The 26253-nt window shown below is 40.0% G+C and overlaps 2 protein-coding genes across 12 annotated transcripts in view; one reads left to right on the forward strand and one right to left on the reverse strand.

The window, feature by feature from the left end:
- Window positions 1–413, forward strand: part of SDCCAG8 (SHH signaling and ciliogenesis regulator SDCCAG8) — a 251048-nt gene extending 250635 nt beyond the window's left edge. For all 3 annotated transcript variants that reach the window (XM_058430700.1, XM_032137422.2, XM_032137418.2), the window contains exon 18: window positions 275–413. In XM_058430700.1, the coding sequence (XP_058286683.1) occupies window positions 275–304 (30 nt within the window). In that variant the 3' untranslated portion in view covers window positions 305–413. The remainder of the gene's footprint in view (window positions 1–274) is intronic.
- The window catches only part of AKT3 (AKT serine/threonine kinase 3), a 357879-nt gene continuing 331863 nt past the window's right edge, over window positions 238–26253 (reverse strand). For 8 of the 9 annotated variants that reach the window (XM_058430705.1, XM_058430708.1, XM_058430703.1 and 5 more), the window contains 2 exons: window positions 12819–12921; window positions 3828–5857 (listed from right to left, as the gene is read on the reverse strand). In XM_058430705.1, the coding sequence (XP_058286688.1) occupies window positions 5772–5857; window positions 12819–12921 (189 nt within the window). In that variant the 3' untranslated portion in view covers window positions 3828–5771. Of the gene's footprint in view, window positions 5858–12818; window positions 12922–26253 lie in introns of all 9 variants that reach the window. The other variant, XM_032137424.2, reaches the window with a different exon arrangement.

A 26253-nucleotide genomic window follows, 5' to 3' on the forward strand; every position in this document is an offset into this window, starting at 1 on the left:
GACTGTCCTTATTTAAGAGGCACGAGCGTCTGTAGTCGAGGTTGTCTTCAAATTTAACCCATTAAACCAGTTAACCTTATTTCATATGTGACAAGGGCTTTGCCGTGGACAAGATGAGGCACAAACTTTTCATATCATTTCCACATTTTTAGCAACAGATTTTTTTCTCCAACAGTTTTCATCATCATAAAAGGTGACTAAACCAGCAAATGAGAAGACAAATCACATTGAAGAACATGAGCTATTGAAACTTACTTTTTATTATTTTTTCCAGTTACCCAGCATGCCACAATCTGATTGCTGACCTGGATGGAACAGAGTGAAATAAATGATTTACAAAGAGATATTTACATTCATCTGATTTAGACTTAATATGCCACAACGCACCACGACCTTCCCAGGGTGACACCGCCTCAGCCTGCAGTGGGGCTGGTCCTCGTCAGCGCGGGTGCTGTCCCCGCACGCCGTCGGGCTGGAGCTGGAGTCTGACTCTAGATGAGCAGAGCTCCTGGTGTATGTTTTCAGAAATGGCTTGAAGTTATGTGTTTAAATCTGCTCATTCGTATGCTAGGTTATACATATGATTTTCAATAAATGAACTTTTTAAAGACTTGAGTTGTAATGTTTCCTTTTTATCTTGTAGTGATGAACAAAACACACCAAAAAGGCACATATTTTAACTAGGCCAAAGTATATTAAGGACCAAACTTTTTTTCCTGCCATTCATTTTTCTTTTCATGATCTATATATCAATCACCCTTCACCTTTAATCAATGTCCCATCAGACTCCATTTTATTTATCGTCCTAATCTGTGCACAATCAATCAATCAATCAGGAGACACCAGGAAGCACTATGTATTACTCTTTCCATTCTGTTAAACAACGAAAACAGACAAAAAAGCATCTTTGGCTCGGTGGTGTCAGATTTTTTTCTTCAATATGCAGTATTTGAGAGGAGCCTAAAAACGTACTTAGTGAAATTAGAAAATTTACTTAGAGTATATCAAATATCTGTACACAGATAATTATTTGTCTAAAATAGTATTTCTACTATACACAATTAAGCCCTCAAATGCTTTAAAGTAATAAAAACGGACACTGGACATACCGTGTTGTATCTTGTATCTGAGTATGACAAACACTAAAGGCAAGGCTGCAGTTAGTTTTAGGACAGGTCCCTGACCTTCGGCTGCCCTGCCTGGCCAGTGAGCCATCATCCTCATCACCATCTCAACACAGAGCTGATGTCACCATATGCTCAGCCTTGCCTCTCAGAAGTGATGTGGATTAGGCTTTGGAGGCGGTGGCATGATCTACACACAGAGACCATTCGAATCTCTCGAGCATGTAAAAGGTTCAAGCCTGAAACAGTAGAACTTCTATTCAGATTCAGAAGTTTTTTATTTCATCAAATGTGCTAGACATAAAGGCTGTCACATAAGATATTTTAATTGTCCTTAATTCTGTTTTAGATATACTGTGAATAAATTATACAATATTCTAAAAATAGCACCTTTAAAGAATTATAGAGGTCACTTTATTTTAGCCTCCTGGATCTGTCAACCCCAGTGGTTTTGAGAGAAGAGCACATGTGAGAATGCCCTCAAATTTGGCCGTGTGACATACACATACATGCTTGACTCACTCTGGTCCCAAAAGCCATTCCTCTGTCTGGCTTCGTCACAGGAGCAAAGCCAAGTTTCTACAATAGTAGCTTTATGAGGTAAAATCAGAAAAAGGCCCCATCCAGAATGATTCAACGTGAAGTCAGACTGCAGTCCAGCCGTCCTACCCATCTACATCACCCACGTCTAAGTTTGTTAATTTGCCATGACATGTTAGAAATACACTCTAAGAAAGGAAGTATGCAGAGCAGTACATTATCAGGAAGACGTTAATGAAAAGCTACATTCCTTCAGATTCTGGGTCCGAACCATGTGTTGTATAGATGATTAGGGTCTGAATGTCCCCGAGGTCTGAGACCTCCTTCATCCCTGGCTTCACAGTCCATCCATCCTAAATCCAGTGCTGAGAGGTCAGCGTCTCCCCTCAGAAGCAGCCCTTCATCAAAGTTTGCACAACCGCACTACTGCCATTTCGCTGAAGTAAAAATCCCCTATGTGTGTTTGAGCTACAAGGAATTTATGTATTTTCCTGTCACGTTTTATACAAGGTAGGTTAATACCAGCTGGGGCTATTAAAAATCTGTTTTCAGTAAAGAAGATTTAATTTGGGGGGATTACAGAACCACATCCAACAACAATAAACAGAGAAGTAGCAGATTGACATAGTGCTTTATTTAAGCTGTCTGTACGAAGGAAAATCACGTTCATCCCTATCATATATGTGTAAAAATACTAAGGATGTACAGTGTACAAAGACAGTCTCTCCTGGTTATTTCACACCCTTGTGGGTCATACACTTGAGGAAATAGACAGTTTAGTATGACCAACAGTAATAGTAATACAGTTTCTTGGGTTTATAGTTGCATCTGCTTAAAATCCTTAACCAGATGACTAGATCTTGCGCAGATCTAATGAAAGAACTAGCAAGAAATGTCACAAACTCTAAACTAAACAAACTATAAAGCTACAGGGAGGTAATTCAATTACCAATGTAGAGGTTTTCTTTTTATTTAAATAAATACTTTACATTTCATGCTTGCCTGTAATGCACTACCAGGAGCAAGATAAGGAAATTCTACTGTAGACAGTACAAACAGTAGCAGCAAAGTGTGTACGTTGAGGTGTAATATAGAGACCCTGCAGTTAGTAAGGAAGGCCCTTACTTTTGTACTCTAGGAGAAGCAAGTGGCCCCTGCAAGAACAGTCAGCTTTAAGAAGCTGGAAATCAGGGATGGGAAATGGAAAACAATACTTGAATAATGCTATGTAATTAGTGTAGAAAGCAAAGCTGAGCGCGACCCTGCCAACCATCCAAGCAGAAATGGCCAATTTCCTCCAAGATGGCTGCATTATGACAAGAAGTCAAGCTTCATGACAGTTAGTATGGGCTGGAGTCTGCAAAGTCTGAACTGTATTCTCATAGAATGATTCCAGGTTTCAGGGTGTTCCACCTGCCAGAACCCAAAACTACAACTATGGGCAACACAAGGGAAGTTTTAGAAATCTCCCTCTACACACATTTCTGGTTATTCCTCCATGGCAGCTGACAGATCTGGAAGTGAAAACAGGGGATTCTCAAAATCAAAGCCAAGAAGACACCTTGTGTGACACCACTGGAGTCTCAGAGGGTGGAACAGAAGTGACTGAGCCCCAGGCATGGCTGGAGACTGAGAGCCAGTGTGAGGAGTGGCCCGCCTGGGGCAATGTCAGTGCCAGTCATTAATCTTTAAGAAGTGTTCTTGGCCAAGGTCATGGGAATCACTTTAAGATTTGGGGGGAAAAACCAAAACAACAAAAAGCTGTGTGCTTAGTGTACGGTGTCATGCTTTCCCTCTAGAGGAGTAAGTGCTCTGAACATCAGCCAGTCTCAGCTTTCTGCTCTTCCTCTCACCTATTTCTTTCTTATATAATGGATGCAAGACGACTTAAAGAACATACCTTCTTGTCTACTTTTTTGTCAAAATAAAACATTCAACATAATTCCAAGTGAAAAAAAAAGATTAGCTATGTGTGTAAGAAAGAATGAACTACCATTGACTGTAACTTCCTACTCAATACTAAGGATGAACTTCACTCAGGTAGAAATATGAAAAATAAGGATAACGTTGATGTCTGAATATGTCTTAGCTGCCTTAGTAAAATGCCCTTTAACCCCCGTCAGTCCCAGTGGCCCACCCACTGCCAGCAGTGGTTTCATAGCTATAAATCCACACTTCCAGCGTCAAGAGGCTAAGACATCTGCATATGAATATGATTCATCCTACTTAGAAAGTCACTTGCTCTTTCATACAATGCAATCATAATACTACGTCATGCTGTAGTCTTCCATTTGGGAGCTGTCAGAGTTTAACTAAAATACATTTCCATGATCACTCCACGGAGTGGGATGGCCTTCTGCTTGCCGCAAGAACAGCCCCCAGCTCCTAGGACTTCACAGGCTGCTTTGGAAATTGTCAGCTCCTAGCACCAAAGGGTTTAATCTGAAGATCATCATTAATGAAGGAGAAAGATGAGGTTTGCATACATGCCCCCTTTCAGTGAGAAATGTTGGAATTTGGGGACATGAGTATATACAGAAAAAGAAAAGCTGGAGGTGTTCTCTTTTTTTGTTTTTTCCCTGATGGCTTAATTCAGTGATAAATGTACCATGATCCCAAGGAACACACCAGGTTCTTAGCCTTCACTGCCCACTTCCTAAATACTCAAGATGTGTTCATTTTGCCAAGTAAAGATCATTTCTTATCTTCACTCAGGTATCAATTTTCTTCATTACTTTTTGTTGCCAGGTCATCATAACGTTTCAATTCTTAAATGAGCAAACGTCAACAGCTATTTGTTTCTTAACCCCTTGGCATGGATACTTGAGGATTTTCTCATTTTCAGTACCAAGGGGCTAAATGGCAGCATCTCTTCTCCCAAAGCCAAATTCTAACCAATATATTCCATTTCAGAGCCTTATCATTTTTTTTTTAACAGAGGAGAAAAAGTGCATGATTCTCATCAGTGTGTACAATCCTTGCAAATGGGTCAAAAGTAACTGCAGTAAGTCTATTTTATATAAGTTGGAGCTGCGTTTGCTAACATGACATACAATTCTCATCACTAAAAAATAAATACTACTGCAATATAAACAAAATCATAAAAGGACATTCAAAGTTTTAACATCTGAGAAAAAGCTAATTCACGTAGAACTGAAAGTAAAAAATTAAATAAGGCAAACACCTGTTTACCTTGGTGTAGAAATTTTGGTGAAAAGCAGTATCATTATACCTGTCTACATTCTTCAGCCATCAGAGGTGATAAATGTCAAGAAGGAAAAAAGGTTTCCAAGCACAGGGGAAAGATGCTCTCTGGTGCAAATTGTTTCGTAAGACCCTTTAAGTGACCTTGACTGTGCATATGCCTTCATTTCTTGGTAGAACAGTGTTCACTTGCTCATGATTGCCCGTGAAGTCTTGACATCCACATGTGATATGGGCTTCTTCTACAGTATCCACCAGGAATTTATATATATATATATATATATATATATATATATATATATATATATCTCCCAACAGTTGTTCAGTCCTTCTACCAAATGCTTCCTAATCAATTCCAGCCACAGCTTAGTGATATATGCCTACTTCACGCATGGATCTGATGTGCTTTACATATGCACGCCACCACCCTTCCACAATTGCTTGTTCTGAATTTATAAACTAAATCTTCTTAGTCTAGTTAGTTTTTCTCTTCTAGAAAGTTAAAAAATGTACCTAGAATCAGTGTATCTCATTTAGCCTTCACTGAGGGAAAAACTAAAAGATCAAAAGATGACAATTGGTGCACAAATGAACAATGGTGGGCTCATGACTTCCAAAGGTTGGAAAATTACTTCTTAAAGTTGCTATAATAGTAAGACAGTAGCAGCAACAGCATGAGACCTTAGACTGAGATACAATTTCATGCAAAAACAAAAACTGGAGTGTATTTGCGTGTATGTGTGTTTTCATGAGGGTGAAAGGTGGCGAGGGGTGAAGACCCTTGGCTGGTCTGGGATGTCGGAAGGTGCCCCTGCTATGTGTAAGAGCTAGGACTGGTGATGTCCAGGAATCATTTTCAGTAATAAATTGAAGATGACAGTGAAGTAGCAGAATGAAAGAGACTTATTCTCGTCCACTTGCAGAGTAGGAAAATTGAGGGAAATGCGGCCGCCTCTCATTGTCCATGCAGTCCATACCATCCTCATCATCTGTGGGCAGGAAACATCTATTTTAATTTTACATTCATTTTTTGGACATTATCTCTAGTCTATGTTTTTTAAACTCTGAACATAGGAAAGATGAACAGAGGCAATAGCTCCCATAAACTTGTGTTTATCAATAAGCTATACAGTAATTATACTTCAAAAATCATCTGATTTTCATAAATACATAGTCTATGAAGAAATAATACTATAGAATCATCTCTAAGACATCAAAATTTCAAGACTCAACTCAATGAAACAGTGAAAAAAAATGGTATTGAAGAAAACAGAAGTTTTTAAGAAGGAGCAGTCTTCAGTAACGTTTCATTTCATGTAACCACATATATCAAAATTGCAAGTCAGTGAAATCCACAGCATCCAAGGTCTGTATAGAATCCATCATCGAATGTCTTCAAGTGATGCTTTAAGTGCAACTGCAAAATAAAGCTTCCTATGAAATTTCATTCAACATCTAGCAGCTGGCTTAACTCACCTTTCCCAATTTCCCTATGATAAAAATTTAGCATGAACGGACTAAGTGAAAGAAAAAGAAGGAAGGATGTCAACATCTGAGTCCTAGCTCATCAGGAAAACAACGGAAGAGACTTGAAAGGCATCAAAACAGGCCGCTTACAATCACAGTGTTCCTCCTGTCAGCCTCCCTGGTTTCCTGTATTTCAAAGATCACAGATGATCAGCACCCTCTTCTCATAAATGTCCTGTGATGACAGTCCTGTGCTGTTGGAAGCTCTTCCTGATATGTGACCACATGGTCAGCCACTCAGTCAACATGCGCTCCCACGCATCTGCTCTGGGCTGAGCACCCGTCAGGCCCATGGACCGCAGAACTCTGAACAAAGTTCCCAAGGGCCCCCTGGCCTCACAGTCTCCTGGGGGAGGTGCTCCATTTTAAATGCCCCGTGCTCGCCTCTAAGCTTGTTTAATCATATGCTGTCCTGCAATGGAAATCAGTGAATCTTTCCAATACTCAACCCTTTTCTCTTCAAGCAAAATAATTCAATGTCCTCAAACCCATAACAGTTAAGTACATTACCAATTTTTTTTAATATTCTAACCTCTCCAGGGAGCATCCGCTGGACGTGGGTGTAAACAAAGAAAGCATACAAGTCAGATCCCACTGCACTGAGGCTCTGACTCTGTCACACCCAAGAGGAGGGTGCTCTGCCTTTGTCTGAAGGATAAACACTTCCATTCTTGTATCACTATTTTTCTTTTCTGTATCCCATTCTTAATGCAGAAGATTCTAAGAAATGGGATCAAGCTGGCATTAGCCAAAATTTCTGACCCCTAATGTACCAAAAGATATCCTTGTATCAGGTGAGAACTGATCCATCAAGCAGCATTTGTGGCTCCCTGCTGTGTGTAAGACACTGAACTCGGAGGCCCTCTCTCCTGCAAACAGACCACTGTAACTGCAGTCAGCATTTCTAGAAGGTATTGAGGTTTGGGGAAATCTCTACCTCCTTATAAAGTTAATATTTGTACCAAGCAAGTCACACGCATCTTTTAGATCAAATACCTTCAGCAGTATTTTTAGCTACAGTAAAAACGGAAGGAGCTGGGAATGATGGTGTGTCCGCAGTTGAGCCCCAGAGTATAAAATCTCTCTAGAGAATACAGGCAGCTAAAACCTTAATGTTCAGATTCTGACATGTGCCAATCACATTTCAAATAAACAATTTTCCTCACCAACAGCTTTATTTTGCTCAGTGTTTCTGCACAGCAAACATGCAGCTGGCTCTGGACAGCAGTGGGGAGCCTGATGCTTGTCCTGCTCAGCTAGGAAGGGCAGGAGATGCCTGGGCTCCTGGGGCCATGGCCAGGACTCACTCCAGCTCGGCAAGGTTCAGCACCCAGGTTAGCCAGATGCTCAACAGGGGCAGGTGCTGGACACCCTTTTGGAAGAGGAGGGACTTTTGCTGGTGTCAGCTAAGAATTGAGGGAGAGCCTTCACTCTATCACTTCAGTAACACATTCATCACAATTCTGAATCTAAGAAATTTCACAGATATCCTTGAGGGCCCCAATCCTTGATATTCTTTAAAGCCAATGATCTCCCTCCATCATTCCTGCCCCCTTCTGTTGTCAGGCTTGGTAACAATGAGGCGTGAACATCTAATCATGGCCCTAAAAGAGCTGAGAGCCTGGGCAGGGGCTGCGGTGGGAGGGGAACTGGCGGAAGTGGCAGCTGACTCTGAGTCAGAGCCTGTCAATGTACACAAGTTAGTTCCTGCTGTGAGAGGCTGTGCATAGGGAATAGTGATGATGATGAACATGAACTATGTTTTCCAAAAACACTTATCTCGAAAAAGAAGACAATGATCAATTCTACACGCGACATCCCTTGAATCCCTGCATCCAAGGAATATCAGTTGCTTGATTTTCTTAGAACATTTAACGAATGTCATTATATGGCAGTAAAAGAGACCAGATCTCAAAGAAACCCTCTTTTTCTGTAAGAGGAAGGCAGAGGACCATCAATGGCGATAACGAAAAATGACACATTCCCAAATCTGTTCCATTATTAACGCCAGTGAGGACAATCTGGCATGTCACTGCAGCTGTTTGTAGAAAATGGAACATTTTGCCTTTCTAACTGCTGATTTGTTCTAAACAATAACTGTGTTCTGTTTTATACAAGCAAGGTGGCAAGTGGGAAGACAATTGCTAACGAATGGTGCTACCCTGGACTTTTATCAACAAAACCTCTGTGTGTTAGCAGTTAGAGAGCTGCAACCGTTTCTTACCAGTTAAACTATTCAAAGCTGCAAGAAAAAGGTTATGTTCAATGTAATCACCGTTACAGTGTTCAAGGTTTCACTGATTCTCATTTTATCTGCCCCTTAAGGGAATCTAGGATGTATCCAGGAACTGTCAAACTAAAAATACTGCCCCTTTGCCCTAGAAGAACCCAGAAGCTGCAGTTAACCACCATTGAGGCTCCCCTAAGACAGGAAGCCCAGGGCCCCATGGCCCCCCGTGCTGAGCACTGCGCTGTGCTGAGCCACACAGACAGCAGGAGAGGCTGCTGAACAGAGGTGCCTGCAGATGCGTCGATGCTAGTCTTTGCCTGCGCACACTCTGCTGAGCTCTTTCATCTGACTTTCCTTGCTACAGAGGTCCTGAATAGGGAAAAACACACCAAGTCCACAGCGCCCTCCCCACCCCTCAATTGTGGTGTGCCCTGTCAGAAACAGATGACACCGCTGGGCTCTCATTTCCGTACTGTCCAGGGCCCAGGAGCAGGGCAGGACTACATCCCATTTCTGACACCCACAAAAGCCAGCCTTTTTTTTTTTTTTTTTAAAGACAGTCTTGCTCTGTCGCCCAGACTGGAGGGCAGTGTTGTGATCTCAGCTCACTGCAGCTTCTGCCTCCCGGGTTCAAGTGATTCTCCTGCCTCAGCCTCCCGAGTAGCTGGAATCACAGGCATGCACCACCACATCTGGCTAATTTTTGTATTTTTTTTGTAGAGAGGGGGTTTCACCATGTTGGCCAGGCTAGTCTCAGACTCCTCCCGACCTCAAGTGATCCGCCTGCCTTGGCCTCCCAAAGTGCTGGGATTACAGGTGTGCACCACTGCGCCTAGACAAAAGCCAGACTTTTGTGGTCCTACATTTGCAGGTGGATTTTGATAACCATCTTGAAAGTTACTACGATGTACAGGCTTCCTGGGTATCTCTGTCTCAATCTAGAAGTGAACCTATTATCATTTAAAGACACCAAGGCTGTAGGGCTTTTACAGCATGATCCATGTCTGAAACAACACATGTTCTTTAAGAACAGAGTTGCTGTCAGTGGTAAAATATGACATGCCAGGAAAAACATTCTTGATGGCTTTTATATTGCTGATTAATGAAGCCAAGGAACTAGGTTCAAATTATGTTCTAGAAACTGTGCTGGGGGACTTCTAACACCTTCTAACATTTCAGTCTCATTTTAGAAGTCCTAGAAACTGAGAAATAAAATGCACACTAATGACAAATTCTCATTAGGACAAGTGCCCCGTGGGTGTCGAGTAAGGAATAAGGCAGGTAAGATGAATTTCGAAGAGATTCTGGTCCTTGAAAGCTAGGGCTTTGAAATTCAAGTCAATCATAAGCAAATGACTGCCTAGCTAAGAGGCATATTCAACAGTTTCTAATTGACCTTATTTGTAACCAAATCCATTTTGATTTGCTCTGGTCTTTCTGGTCTCACATTTCTGAGCATCGCATTCGTCAGCCCTGTCCGCTGGCCCTCCACTACACCACACCTGCAGCCAGGTGCTTGCTGCGTTGGGCCTGCCATCCCCCTAAATGGACTGGCCCACAGCATACAGTAACACTATGGACTAGCCAATCGGTGCTTGAGCAGAATTGAAAATAGGGTGATTCAAATTGGCAGAACTCTCGGTGCCTCTCCTAAAGAGACGGCTTCTCAGGCACACGGGAGGACAAACACAGGCCACCGAGAAACTATCAGCCCTGCTCCCCGCTTTTCCAGAGGACAAAGTGACCAGCCATTGCCCAGAGCTGTAAGGGGCAGAGGCAGGACACAAGGCAGGTTCCCCAGGTCTGAGTCCTGGGCTTTTTCAACCTCACTCCGTGTCCCAAATTGGGATTTCACTTTTAGCTTTCTGAAGTAAAATATCTACTCGTGGCTTGACATTTTAGAGCCTTCTTATTTCTATGACTTCCAAAATAACACATTTACTTGCTCTAAAGGTGCGCAAATGCCAAATTCTCTATTTAAGAATGGAAACTTTCTCAAAGAGGCTGAGACTGAGGACAGAGGCCTGTCAGGACCTTCCTACACCAATATCTGCTTTGGATAATCAGAGCGGAGGCAAGCCTGGGTGTCCTCCCGACTCTCAAGTTCCTAGGCCCTCACCATATTCTGTGTATTCATGCACCTAACAAGTATTACTGAATACGCACACTGTGCCAGGCACCTAACTAGGAGCTTGGGCTAACAACGAATGAGACAAACTAGATCCTTCCTCTCCAACCCACTGCATGTTAGTGGCGGAAACAGACACTAACCAAACAAACAGAAAAATACCAGCAAGTAAAGGTGCCAATGTAGAGAATGAAGAGAGAGAGGGAGTGTTGTCAGACTGATGCTCTTCAGACTAGGAGGTCAAAGAAGGTTCTCTGATGGAATGACATGTAAGCTTAGAGCTGAAGGACAAGAAGGAGCCATCCAAATAAGATTGGGGAAGAAGCATTCCAGGCATGGACACATAAATACTGTCCCCAGAGCCCAAGGCATGGTGACGTGTGGCATGTTCAAGGTGTGGCTGGAACCCAGGGACAGTGGGGAAAGATGGAACAGGAAGAGGTCAGAGAGGTGGACAGGGCCCAGATCAGTCAGTGCTGTGCAAACCAGTGTGAGCAAGTTTGGATTTAGAGTGCAATGGGATGGCACCGGAAGGTTTTAAGCAGAGGAATGATGTGGTCTGATTACAGTTAGGATTATATCCAAATGAAGGGGCCTAGCAAAGGCTGTATGGCAGGAACTGCCCATGGGCCGATCCAAAAACTCACTGGTGTTACCCAGCATTTTGGACAATTCTAATGCTACAGTCTGTGCTGGGGACAGAGGCCAAGGCCTATGCCCATTATTTCTACTCAGCCCTGAGCTACTTGCCCATGACTCCACAGGTTTTCCAACATTGTCTGTGACTCTTCGTGATTCTAAAATTCTAGCAATGGCACAAGACTGAGTGGAAACTCTGCCTCACCACAGGATAGACCATGAGTAGCTCACTTCAATGTACTGGTATTTCACAACTTAGCCTGGGCATCGGTCAAGTTGGTAAGCCCTGCTTCTGGCTATGGCTGACCCAACTTCAGGACCTGGAGCACCTTAACTTTATGTGAATCTAAAGAAAGAAAAGCACACACACATCATTATATCTTCACTTTCAGGGTGTTCACAGTCCCCTTGTCGCCAGACCATGGTCCCAAGATTAAGACCTTTTGGCCCACATGACCCCTCGTTTGCCTCTTGACAGTAGAATCTGTTGCCCGTGACCATGTTTGGCACAGCATTAGCCTCCAATCTCCCCTCTCCCAGACACTGAGTCCACATCAGCACTATTGATGAATCTGCCTCCCAAAAAGGAATGAGAGGAGAAGACATATAGGAAAGGAATCAAAAAGAAAAGAAAAACTGTGATGTGAACCAAAAGATGTGTGACTTGAAGCATTCTTGCAGCCATCCAAATACTGCCCCGAAACACAATCTTATCCACATTCTTAAGTTAATGATGATACACACAGACCTCTGTCAGCATGAAAATGTTTATCAATTATGTCTGATCACCTTTTCCCTCATTACAGCTCCACTTATTTATGGTATTTCTCTAAGTGTGAGCCACACTAATGTATACGAATTGACTTGAAGTGGTACATGAACACATAGTTTTCATAAATATGTAATTTATATGTATCCAAAAGAACTAGCAAACTAAATTATGTCTTCATAGATAATACTATTTAAGAGAGAGCTAAGTAAAAAGGAGTGACTCTACATGAATTTTAAAACTATTAAGTAAGTAGGAGGCCAGAATTGGCAAAATTCTGAAGGTGACGTGGGAGTGAAGTCTAGGAAAGAGGGGAATCTCTTTCACAATCCTGTCAGTTGGTGTCAAAAGAACCTATTAGAGAACAGTAAGGAAGGGCTAGTCTGTAATTTCATCTACAATTTCTCTCTATATAATTTGTCCTACCCAGAAAAGCATTTCTTGCAGTCTTTTGATACTACCTGTCTTGATATTTCTACTGGGAACTCAATATTCTTCAATTCAATCCAATATTCAATATGCTTGAATAGAATGGAGTAAGTCACTGTGGAATTTGATCTTGAAAATATCAGATGAGTTTTTCAAAGACTGTTTTCTTCAATTACATTTGGAGAAATTATATTAGAAATTTATCAATTGCCTTCTAAATTTACTTACATTTTTCAGGTGGTGTTATTGTAATAGTCTGAGCTGTAAATTCTTCATCAAAATATCTAGTATCTGTCTCAGATGTTACTTGAGGTTTAAAAGGAGGTACAAGCTGTAAAAAGAAAGAAAAAGAGTTTTATTAGCTGATTTCAATTCAGGAAAATTCCTTTCTAGGAAAAAAGCAGAGAGCACGAGTTAAATGAACAGCACAGAAGTCTACAATGCTGAGTCGCTGTGTAAGGGGACATGATATTTGGCTTCCCAGTCAACAGTCTAAACAAACCGGTGGGTAATTGGTGGTTCTGTATAAAATCTAATGGATCACAAAAAACAACAAAGGAAAACCACAGAACAGGATGGGAGAGTGATATTGAAAAATCTGTCCTGGTTTTTTTCCCCAATAACAAACATACATGCAAAACCATATTGATGGGGAGCAGTGTACCAGGATGTGGGCTCTTCCTCGGGCAACCTCTTTCTAGTGCTAGCTGAAGAGGGTAGTAATAAAAATACAACTTAATAATACAGCTATCACCAGGTTACAGATGAGAGTGCTGCCTCTGCCCTTCGTAAAGAACTATAGCTTTGTACTTTGCTAAGAATTTGCTGATAAGAGATGGGCATCGATGCCTGCCCTGCTCTGGAAGAGGGTTCCTTGGCAGCCCCTGAAGTTACACGCAAAATCTTGCCCACAGCTTTCATCAGATCCTCAAAGGGGACCACAACCCAGAAGAGATTAAGAGTAGCTCCCCCGGGATTGACAGGGCAGGAATCATCTCATTCGTGCTGCACCTGCGGCAGGCATGGGGGTGGGGGAGGCGGGGGTGGAAGGAAAGTCTCAGGCTACTGGAGGTTTCAGGAGCCAGAGCCCTATGAACCTCCACTGGTTGGGAGGGAGAAGGAGCTAACACGAGGCTCCTGCTTCTCAGGGCTCTAGCCTTGAGGGATAGGTGGAACCCACAGGTTCCTTCTAGTACAGGATGCCCAGTCCCAGAGCATTAGGGTTAGAGTGCGTGCTCTGCAGAGTATCATTCAGAAGAGGGGATGCTGCTTTAGAATACAGATCTGACGGGGATAGGAACATGGCAAACAGAATGACAGAAATCAGCATGTTTTATAAAAATTTTACAGAAACAAATACACAATTGGCTTGAGATCAGTGCGTTTTCCCACTCTTTCTGTCACCAAATTTATGTTAAATAATAAGGCAAAATCTTTAAATTATTCTCTAGACAGAACTATATTTTTAAGAATCGTGGGATGAGCAGAATTAAAAGCAGGTTTTCAAAATAAAGGACATTTCAGTTTATGGTGCATGCTACAAAGCATTCTTAATCTCTTTTTATAATTCTTTCTGTTTGCCCCCAGCACACAGCTATTCTAAGGTCTTCATGATTAGCAAGCACTCCTTTGGGGATGAACCAACTCTACATCCCACTGATCAGCTGGTAATGGCGACTAATCCCTGAACTGAAACAAACTCCTCCACCAGTGGCAAGGAGAAGCCTGCCATGGTGCCAGACCATATTTCTTTCTAGCTGCTCTGCTGGATCCCTGGACATGAGCAAGCAGGTCACTCCACTGCTAGAAACCCTCCCTCTGACTCTCAGGCTAAATGCATTCTCTTCACCAGCCTCACATATCACATGCACACGCACAGGGAACCCCAGAGGTGACAAGAGGCTGGAACAATTTTTTTTTTTTTTTTTTTTTTTTTTTAGAAAACCAAGGGGGTAATTGCCCCTATCTGGCAGGAAACGGGAAGACTGGAATTCTGGTTGGGTTTTTCTGATTTACTATTCTACAGATGTCCACAAAATAGGTCTTTATCCTTCCAATCAAAAGTTAACCACAAGAAATTCCTGTGGCTGGAATCGGCTTCTCTCGGGCACTAGGAGCAGGTTTGCTCACCTCTGCCCCATCCTTTTCACCTGGTTCTTTGTGATGTCAAAAATTTAAATTTGCCTTCAAGTTAGGGGAAACTTGTCCTTTTAGATGAGAGAATGATCACCTGTAACTTTAACAAACTGAAACCTATCTTAACACAGTTTTCAAAAGATTACAGGGGAGCTTAAAATAGTCTCTGTTTCAAATGCCACGTGTACTGAGGACTTTCCTGACTGCCTTCTTATATTAAACAGCTATACTCCCCTTCACTTTCTATCTTCACATTGCTTTTTCTTCAAGACTCTGCGACATCTGATACACAGGCACGTATACATACACACATATGATATACGTATATTTGTTACTGTCAATGTCATCACCAATAAAATGTAAGTTCCACGAGGGCAAGGACTTTAAAAAAAAGTTTATTGATGCGTAATTAACATACACTAAACAGCACACATTAAGAATATACAACTTGGGCTGGGTGTGGCAGCGGGTGCCTGTAGTACCAGCTACTTGGGAGGCTGAGGTGGAAGGATCACTTCAGCCCAGAAGGCAGAGGTTGCAGTGAGCCAAGATTATGCTATTGCACTCCAACCCAGCCTGGGCGAAAGAGTAAAACCCTCTCAAAAAAACAAACAAAAAACAGGCAACTGATACGTTTTGACATATGTATATACCCATGAAACTGTCACCAAAATCAAGATGATGAAAACATCTACCATTTCAAATGTCTTCTTGTGCCCATGCGTACTTCCATCCTCCCATCCCCTGCAGGGCATGACTGACATACTTTCTACCATGACTGATTTGCTTATATTTTTAAGAATTTTATGCAAATGGATCATATAGTATGTACTCTTTGTCTGGCTTGTTCGTTTAGCATGATTACTTTGATATTCATTCATGTCATCACATGTATCAATAGTTCACCCACTTTGCTGGGTAGTATTTCAGTACACAGATGTATCACAATTGACTCACTCACCTGTCAATGAACATAGGGCCTGCTTCCAGTTTGGGGCAATTACAAACAAAATTGCTATTAACTTTTATGTCCAAGTCTTTGTGTAGACATATGATTTAATTTATTTAGGACAAATACTAAGGAGTGGAATGGCTGGGCCATATGGTAGGTATACATTTGACTTTTCCAGAAACTGTCAAATTGTTTTCCTTTATCATGTTAAAAAAAAATCCCAATTCCTAATTCACTCAGAGCATTTCATTTTTTGTTTAAACAAATTTTTTAAAAGATGGATTTTTATTAATTTTTTCTTTGCATCATTTGATATAATCATTTCCTTCTTACTCTGTTAATAGGTGAACTATAGTGATTGGTTTTGAATGTTAAATCAATATTATATTCCTAGAATAGACCACACTGGTAGTGATTCTTTGTATCTATTGTTAGATTTGATTTGCTAAAATTAAATTAAACATGTTAGCATATATGTTCATTAAGAATATTGGTCTATAGCATTCTTTTAAAAATCTCTTTGCGGGCCAGGTGTGGTGGCTCACACCTATAATCCCAGCACTTTGGGAGGCCGAGGCAGGCAGATCACGAGGTCAGGAGATCGAGACCATCCTGGCTAACACGTTGAAACCCCCATCTCTACTAAAAATACAAAAAATTAGCCGGGTGTGGTGGCGGGCACCTGTAGTCCCAGCTACTCGGGAGAATGGTGTGAACCCAGGAGGCGGAGCTTGCCATGAGCTGAGATCGTGCCACTGCACTCCAGCCTGGGCGACACAACGAGACTCCATCTCAAAAAAAAAAAAAAATCTCTTTGCATATTGATATCAAGTTGATACCTTCCTCACAGAATGAATTGAGAAATATTCTCTCATCTTCAATTTTCTGGAATAATTTGTATAGAACTGATAATATTCCTTAAATGTTTGGTAGACTTCATTGGTGAAAATATGTGGGTCTGGTGTCTTTGTCAGAAGGATCTTAACCACAGCTATAATTTCTTTAGCAGGTACAAGGCTATTCATGACATCTATTTCTTCTTGGTAATTTATATCTTTCAAGATATGTGTCCATTTCAGCTAAATAGTTGAATTTATTGGCATAAAGTTATACATAATGTTTCCCTATTATCCACTTAATACCAATAGAATCTGTAGCAGTATCAACGTTTATTTGTCTTCTCACTTTTCTTTTCAGTCAGGTGAGAAATACATCAATTTTAATGATCTTCTCAAAAGCCCAGTTTTCCTTTCATCAATTTTCTCTATGATTTTTTGTTTTCTATTTCATTGATTGCTATCCCAATCTTTATTTCCTTTGTTCTGTTTACACTGTATTTAATTTGTTCTTATTTTTCTAATTCCTTTTTCTTTTTCTTGTTTTTTAGAGACAAAATCTGGCTCTGTCACCCAGGCTGGAGTGCAGTGATGTGATCATAGTTCACTGATGCCTCAAACTCCTGGCCTCAAGCAATCTTCCTGCCTCAGCCTCCTGAGTAGCTATGACCACAAGTGCACACCAGTATGCCCAGCTAATATTTTGTTATTTAGAGATGGGATCTCACTATGTTGTCCAGACTAGTCTCAAACTCCTCTACCTTGGCCTTCAAAAGTACTGAGATTATAGTTGTGAGCTACTGTGCCCAGTCCTAGTTTCTTAAGACAGAAGCTAAGGTCATTAATTTTACACTTTTCTTCTTTTCTAATGTTTAAAAATATCTTTTAGTACTATAAATTTTATTTAGTACTATAAATTTTATTTAGTACTATAAATTTAAGTATTGCTTTAGCTGTATATCACAGCAAAACACACTGTGTTTTCGTTTTCAGTCCATTCAAAATACTTTCTAATTTCCCTTTGATTTCTTCTTTGATCCATGGATTAATATTTAGTTTCCAAGAACTTGGGGATTTTCCACAGATCTTTCTGTGTTTTTTTAAATTTCATTTCCTTCAAAGAGAAAATGTTTTACAGTACTTAAATCCTTTAAAATTCATGGAGTTGTTTTGCTCAACATATGGTATACTGTGGTAAATGATCTGTGACCTTGAGAAAAATAAGTGTTCTTATGTTATTGGGTAGCATGTTCCATAAATATCAATTAGATCAAGCTGATTGACAGTATTGCCCAAGCTGTCTATAACCTTACCAATTTCTCTCCAATTGCTGTATCAATTATTTGAAGATGGGTATTGAAATGTCCAATAGTAATTGTAAATTTGTCTATTTTTCCTTATATTAGTTTTTGCTTCATATATTTTGTGTTGTTATTAGATGCATGACTAAGATGGTTAATACTTCTTGATGAAATGACTCCCTTAATTATGAAATGATCCTCCTTATCTCCAGCAATATTACTTGCTTTGAAATCTACTTCATATGATTTAATATAGCACTCTAGTTTTCTTTTGATTAGGGTGAGCATAGTATATAATTTTCTGTTCTATTCATTTTAATCTACTTATATCTTACATTTAAAGTTGGTTTCTTACAAGCAGCATATAGGTAGTTCTTGCTTTTTACCAAATCTAATCTCTGTCTTTCAATTGTAGTGTTTAGAACATTTACATTTAATATGATTATTGATATGATTAAGATTAAATTTACCATCTTGCTATTTGTTTCCCACTTCTCTCATCTGGAACTTTGTGTTGCACTAATGTGATATTCCCAACTCCTAAAACAGTCCTTGCCACACAGTAGCATTCAACAATATTTGCGGAATAAATGAATCAATCATTCAATCTTGGAGCTAAGATGTCAGTGAGCATGTAGCGTACCTTTTTAGAGATTAGGAAATTGAAGCTGACACTGGTTAAATGGCTTGCCGAAAATTATACAAATAAGAACTGGAGCGGCAAAAACCTAGGTTTCTTGATCTCAAGGTCTTTTTACTGTAACATTTACAATGTGAAGGCTTTGAATGAAAACTACTTTTGCTTTTGATTGTTTCTCTATACATTAGTCAGTCAAGTTATTCATTCTGGGAAGCATTATTCCCCCTTCCACTTCCCCTGTCCCTGAAGGTGAAGACAACTCAGTGGAATATAAACATTTGTAGAGGAAGCAAAGATTCTACATTACGTATATGGGGAACACTGTCGGGTAGGGCTTGTAAAAAATTGCCTCTGTACGGCTGGGCGCGGTGGCTCATGCCTGTCATCAGGCAGATCAGGAGTTTGAGACCAGACTGGCCAACATGGTGAAACGCCATCTCTACTAAAAACACAAAAATTAGTTGGTTGTAGTGGTGCATGCCTGTAGTCCCAGCTACTTGGGAGGCTGAGGTAGGAGAATAACTTGAACCTGGGAGGCGGAGGTCGCAGTGAGCTGAGATCGTGCCATTGCACTCCAGCCTGGGTGACAGAGCAAGACTCCATCAAAAAAAAAAAAAAAAAACTGCCACAGTACTTGAACAGAAGCAGTCCCACAAAAATCATTGGGATGCCCCAACTTTATATTTCATTACAAATTTCTAGAATATATAATATTCTTGAGTAGTCTTCATAAAGTTTATGGAAAATCTGTATTATGAAAAAACCATGCACAGATTTCAAAAAATTTCTGCACCAAAATTAACTCATACTAACTTGTTATAACATGTCTGTACAGGATCAAGTTTGAGGCACTAAGAAGGATAAGACATCAGTTTGGACAGAGCCCCTACAAGAGCAACATGAATTCTAAAATTGAAGCAAGAACAAACATTAAATTCATGGTGAAGCTTGGGTGGAAGAATGATTAAATCACTGATGCTTCATGAAAAGTTATGGGAAGTATGCCCCAAATAAATCAGCAGTCTAAAAATGGATAACTTATTTTAAGAAGGGACGAGACAATGTGGAAGACGAAGCCAGCAGCGACAGACCATCCACATCAATTTGCAAGGGAAAAAATTAATCTTGTTTGTGCCCTAATTCAAGAGGACCAATGATTAACAGCAGAAACAACAGCCAACACCATAGACATCTCATCTGGTTCAGCTTACAGAATTCTGACTCAAAAATTTAAGTTGAGCAAACTTTCCACTTGATGGATGCCAAAACCATTGCACCCAGATCGGCTGCAGACAACAGCAGAACTTTCAGTGGAAATTTTAAACAAGCGGAATAAAGATCCTGAAGCATTTCTTTGAAGAGTTGTAACAGGAGATGAAACATGGTTCTATCAGTATAATCCTGAAGATAAAGCAATGGGTATGAAGAAGTGGAAATGGTCCAGTCTAAACAATATTGGACAGATCAAGGGCAAAGGTCATGGCAACAGTTTTTTGGGTGCTCAAGGCATTTTGCTTATTACTTTTTGGAGGGCAGGAGAATAACACTTGATTATAAGCACTTGGAGAAAGTTGGCCAAAGCTTTAGCAGAAAAACTTCTGGGAAAGCTTCACCAGAGAGTCCTCCTCCACCACGATAATGCTCCTGCTAAATCTCTCTCATTAAACAGGGGTAATTTTGTGAGCGCTTTCATGGGAAATCATTAGGCATCCACCTTACCGTCCTGATTTGGCTCCTTCTGACTTATTTTTCCCCTAAACTTAAAAAAGCTTTTAAAGAGTACTAGTTTTTCCTCACTTAATATAATGTAAAAAAAGAATGCACTGACACAGGTAAATTACCAGGACATTCAGCTCTTTAGGGATGAACTAACTAGCTGGTATCATGGCTTATAAAAGTGTCTTGAACTTGATGGAGCTGATGTTGAGAAATAAAGTTTATATTTTCTGTTTTTATCTTTTAATACCATTTTCCATGAACTTTTTGAAGTCCCCTCATATTTACTTTAAACAAGAGCTGAACAAATTTCAAATATTATATTATTATAAGTTGAAATGTGTCCCTCCAAAATTAGTATGTTTAAGCCCTAAGCCCAAGTACCTCAGAATGTGACTCTATTTGGAGATAAGGTCTTTTAAAAAGTAACTGCATTAAAATGAGGCATCAGGGTGTGTCTTAATCTGGTATCTTTACAAGAGGAGGACATTTGGACACACAAGTAGACGCACTAAGGAAAAACCATATCTGAAGACACAGGGAGAAGACGGCCATCTGCAAGCCAAGGACAGACACCTCAGAAGAAACTAACCCTGCCTGCACCTTGATTTTGGACTTTCGCCAGAAATGTGACAAAATGAATTTCTGTTGTTTAAACCACCTGGTCTGTGGTATTTTGTTACAGCAGCCCTAGCACATAAATACATTAATTTCCTATTTCAGCTTTAAACCAGTATCTTCATCTCTTCTTTTTCTCTAACCACATCTCTCAAAACATTTCTCTATCAACTGACTGAATGTAAATTCCCATTTAGAAAAGATAGTCATAAATACTTCTGTAAATCTCAGCTACTTTCATGGATCAACTCAATGAACAGCTATAGTGTCATTAACTGCAAACAACATATTTTTCTGACAAATGCACTAAACTTGAAACAAATCTTTATTTGAAAACCAATTTGCTTTCAGAAAATGTAGTATCCAGTGATCTTAAACAAGAGGATAAAGTTTCTGGGTTCAAGACATCAATTTTCATCTCACTGAAAATATGCAACTTCAAGTCCATATGGTGACAGCAACGTTGAAGCTCCCTAAATCCTTTCCACACTGATCTTTTATCAAATTTTAAATGTTACAAAATCACTCTACCATTTACTATGTTCCTAAAAGTGTCAATGAAAGAACAAAGAGATAATTTTTTGAAGGTTGTTAGCGTGAATCACATTTGGTATTTCTGGTATGGCTGGAATGATCACGAGTGTATGCATGAACACCAAAGTCTCTGAAGGTAAGAGACTCCACAGACCTTTCTTAGTAACAGGTCACGTGCTACTACCAGATATCTATATTCTTTCTTCTATTGTTCCTTCCAGGGGCTTAAGAAATAGACTGGAGAATTTGAAACTTTCTGGGACAGCCGATGTAGACAGTGATTATGGCATCTTAATTGCCTTAACAACTGTGGTTATTTCCACCACTTTGTGTTGGCATATAGGGTCCAAAATCCAGCGAACATAGATGTTTGCAGTAAAGAATTGCCAACACTATTGCATGTTTAGATTTCCCAGAGACAGTAATATGGTGCTGTAATTTTCACTTCTCTGAAACAACATGAGAAAGTAGTCAATCACAGGTGGAGATTCTGGTTAATTTAATCTCTATTAAATACTGGCTTCACGCTTTATGTGTATGTAGGTGTGCATGTACTGGAAAAGCAGGAGTATAAAAGAGGATTTATTTCTAACAAAACTAATGGATATATGGCATACATTATTTAGTTACTTTGTATGCTAAGCTGTGTCATACCAATGAATTCTTCTTGACATAAAACTAGAAACTAAAATAATTATATTTCATTTTTACAAAACTACACGTAATAATTGAAGTTCATGCTGTTAATCTTGTGCCTATATAAAATGCAGCAAGGGGCCCAAAGTATATAACAAATTAATATACCACTATTGGTATCATAATATTAGACCTGCCAAAATGAGTACTTTAACTATAAAAGACATTAAATGTTTAATACATCTGCTTTCCTTGCTGGAATTCTGAGGGGTTTGTTAACACATGATATGGATGATTTGCATTACTTTAAAAAGTAATCCCCAGAAATTGGAACTTGTATTTTCTTTTCTGTGATAAGTTTTCTCATTCAAAAATAACTTCATAAGCATTCATCCTATTGACTGTAGGTCTATGCCCAGATGATGTTATTCACAAACATCCACAGATATGATACATTATTTGAAGATCTCAGTTATACCTGGAGAGGATTCACCTATAAATTACAACAAAAGGGCTCTCATTAGTGAAACACTGGGAGCCTTTTTAAAAGGCATGAGAGGGTAACAAAGAGACTTTGCATCTAGTAGTGTTAATGGACAAGTTGCATTTATTATAACTATCGGAACTTCACTAAGAGCCTAGTGAAACAATCTACTTTCTCCCTTCTTCAGCTGATTTTATAGGCTCCATCCAACATCAGCAGTGTGGCAGCCATTAATCACTATTTCTCTTAGAAATATTCAAGAACATGAGCAAAAGTTGAATAAGTATGCAAACTGGGGAGAAACAACATAAAGGCAATTTCCAACTTACAAGCTAATTTTGTTATAAAAGCCTATATATGTAAGGCTGGGCACAGTGGCTCACACCTATAATTCCAACAACGTGGGAAGCCAAGGTGGGCAGATCACTTGAGGCCAGGAGTTCAAGACTAGCCTGAGTAACATAGAGAGACTCCATCTCTACAAAAAAAAAATTAAAAATTACCCAGGTATGGTAGCACATGCCTGTGATCCCAGCTACTTGGGAGGCTGAGGTGGAAGGCTGAGGGTGAAGTGAGCTGTGATTGCACCACTGCACTCCCCTGGGTGACAGAGAGAGACCCTGGCTCAAAAATTTAAAAAAGAAAAGAAAAAAAAGAAAAATGCAGCCTACATATAAACTGGAAAAAACATGGGACCTGTTTCCATAGATACACACACATACACAGAAAGGCTGTATAATGTAGGTAGGTTACCAGGCAGTAACATTAAGGTCTATTAAACCAGAAATATATAAAAAATATAACATTAAAGCTTCTAACAAGTATCTATTATTTTTATAGAGAAATTCATATTATATTTCTGTAAAGATGATGTGACCAAGACCCTCTCTCTCTGTCCAGGTTCTAGCACTGACAGCCACAGCCACTCTCTTAATACCACACCAGATGAATGCTGGAGAGACCCAGTGATAGGGAACATTTGGGCTGGGGGATGAACTTGTGGTGAGAAGGAAAGATAGGGGCTTTAAAAGCTGAGGAGGAAGAGATAGAAGTTCAATTTGAGGCACAGGAGCAAGCAGCAATTTCTATGTTCGGCAAGGAAGCTGTTGGGGAAAAGAACCTGTATTTATCCGGAGCTACTATGCCCAGGGGCTGTACTAATTAACTGAATGCAGGAAACCAACTGGAATTTTATGAAGGACACAGAAGATGCAAGCTATGTTTTGAAGCTCTGGCTCCAAGAGGGGTAAAAGAATAGCAAGGGGGGCAGATAAGGTTTTCAACACACACACACACACACACACACACACACACACACACACACACACCCCTTTCAGAAACCAATTGGATATCCAAGGCTCCCTAGGCAGGTGTGTACTGGGCAGCTAAACATCAGAACAGGAACAGGCAAATAAATCACAAGGAGTACTTCCTGTTAGCCTGGTAAACTCTCAAACAGGAATTTAAATGATCTGAAATACTCTATTCCCTAAAAAGAAAAAATAAGTATGATTTTTGAGCATCTCTTCAATGTGTCTTTAAACTGACAAAATATTCACATTGAAAATAATCTTAATAGATCTAGTCCAATCCCCTCATTTTAAGATGAAAACACTGAGCCCCTAAAGATTCATACTAAAGTCATCCTAAAGCATCACAATATCAACCACCACCCAATTAATTTTAATCCAATCCTAACTGCAGCTTCTATAACAGGTCCTTTACTCTTAAAATCTGGGTCAGGCAACCTCTGAAATACTTCTACCACCTCTGAAACACAACCTGCATCACATGAAAATGTAAATCGCCTGCTTATTTATCTGTCTCTTCTACTAAACTGTAAGCAACCGTTTGAAGACAGGGACTTTATCTTAGTTATCTCTGCAAGGCTAGCTGTTGGCACAATACTTACCACAAACTACAGTCATGTGTCACTTAATGACAGGGGTCTCCTCTGAGAAATGCATGTTAGGTGATTGTGTCATTGTCAAACATCATGGAGAGTACTTATATACAAGCCTAGATGGTGTAACCTACAACACACCTAGGCCATATAGGATGGCCTACTGCCCCTAGGCTACAGCCCTGTACATGTTGCAGTGCTGAATACGGTAGGCAACTGTAACACAATGGTAAGTATTTGTGTATCTAAATGTAGAAAAAGTACAGTAAAAATACGCTATTATAATCTTATGGAACCACTGTGGTATGTGCGGTGTGTTGACTAAAGCATCGTTATGTTGTGCACGACTTACAGATAAGCACTAAATATTTGGCGAGTAAACACAAGAACATATTCACAGGAGGTTCTTTGGTGTTTCGGCCACTGGTGCCTACTCACCAGGCATCAGTCTCTGCTGACTCCTGAACCATGCATGCACAGGGCAGCCTCCAAGTTCCCTAGTGAAGTCTAAAAGGCATTGTCAAAGGTAATGAAATTACACGTTCTCTAAAAAGAGGTTTGAATTTGTTACTGAGAATTGGGACAAAAGAGAAGGGGAACAGCCATGAATTATCTTTTGGCTGTACTGAACTATCCATAACATACACTGGTAATTCACACTGTTTAAATAAGCTCTCTCACACAAGCTCTTTAAAAGGTTGCACAAACGTGAATCTGTGAGATACTTCCTTGCATGAATACAAAACATTGCTGTGCCACATGAAGAAAAGGTGTACATCTGGCATGCAATAATGCATAATTAAGAACAAATACTCAGCTTCACTTCCAATCATGGTCAAGCAGCTCCGATTGGATTAACCCTCCTCCATATAACTGTAACCTCAAGAAAAAAACATGAAAACAATCTAAAGGTTCTGGGAAGCGACTGAAAACAGGCAGGTACTAAAGACGAGGTGGGCACTAGGAATAAGGAATGGCACCAAATGAATTTCTCATTTTTATGGCTTTTTGCCTGAAGGTGGGCCCCAGCTTACGCCATTTAGGGTAAAAATCTTAAATTAGAAACCCACAGTTCTACTGCCACGAACAATCAAAGGACAGAGCTTGAACAAGTACAGCAGCTTTAAGGTAAAGGAGGTGAAATTCCAGAAAAGAGGCAGCCAAAGAGAAGAAGCCCTAAAATCTCAGTATAAAGTCTGCCCAGATCTCTGACTTTTGAACCACACATGCACAGGGCAGGCTCCAAGCCCCCTAGTGAAGTCTAAATAAACCAACCTGAAATCTTAACCCATTGGAAAAAAGAAAGCATTTGCAGTTTGAGTTCATCCATGATGACTGGCCCAAGAAAATAAAAAATTCAGTATTCTTTGCTGCAACCTAACCAAATTCGCAGGCACAACATACCAGTCACAATGCCCAGGATACATTCCAAAATGACTCAGCATTAAAAAAAACAAAGGAAACAGGACCCATACACTAGAAAAAGACATCAAAGGGAACTGATGCTCTGATGATCTCACGTTGAAATTAGTAGACAAATATTTTAAAGCAACTTTATAATTATCTTCCATGATGTAAAGTAAAATATGTTCATGAGTAAAAAGGTTGAAAATCTCAGCAGAGACACAGAAACGATTAGGAAAAGGACCAAATGGAAAAATCTAAAATAAAAAATCTGAAAAAAGAAATTCTCCCTACGGGCTTAGAGCACATTGGAGATTATATAAGAGTCAGTAAACTTGATATACCAGCAGAGATTATTATCCAGTTTGAATAGCACAGGAAAACAATGTGAAAAAACAAGCAGAACTTCATACCTGTTGGACAACTTCCAAAAGTAAGAAGAAAGAAAGAAAGAGAGAGAGAGAGAGAGAGAGAAAGAAAGAAAGAAAGAAAGAAAGAAAGAA

This window comes from Hylobates moloch, unplaced genomic scaffold (genome assembly GCF_009828535.3).
Source record: "Hylobates moloch isolate HMO894 unplaced genomic scaffold, HMol_V3 SCAFFOLD_18, whole genome shotgun sequence".
Classification (NCBI taxonomy): domain Eukaryota; kingdom Metazoa; phylum Chordata; class Mammalia; order Primates; family Hylobatidae; genus Hylobates; species Hylobates moloch.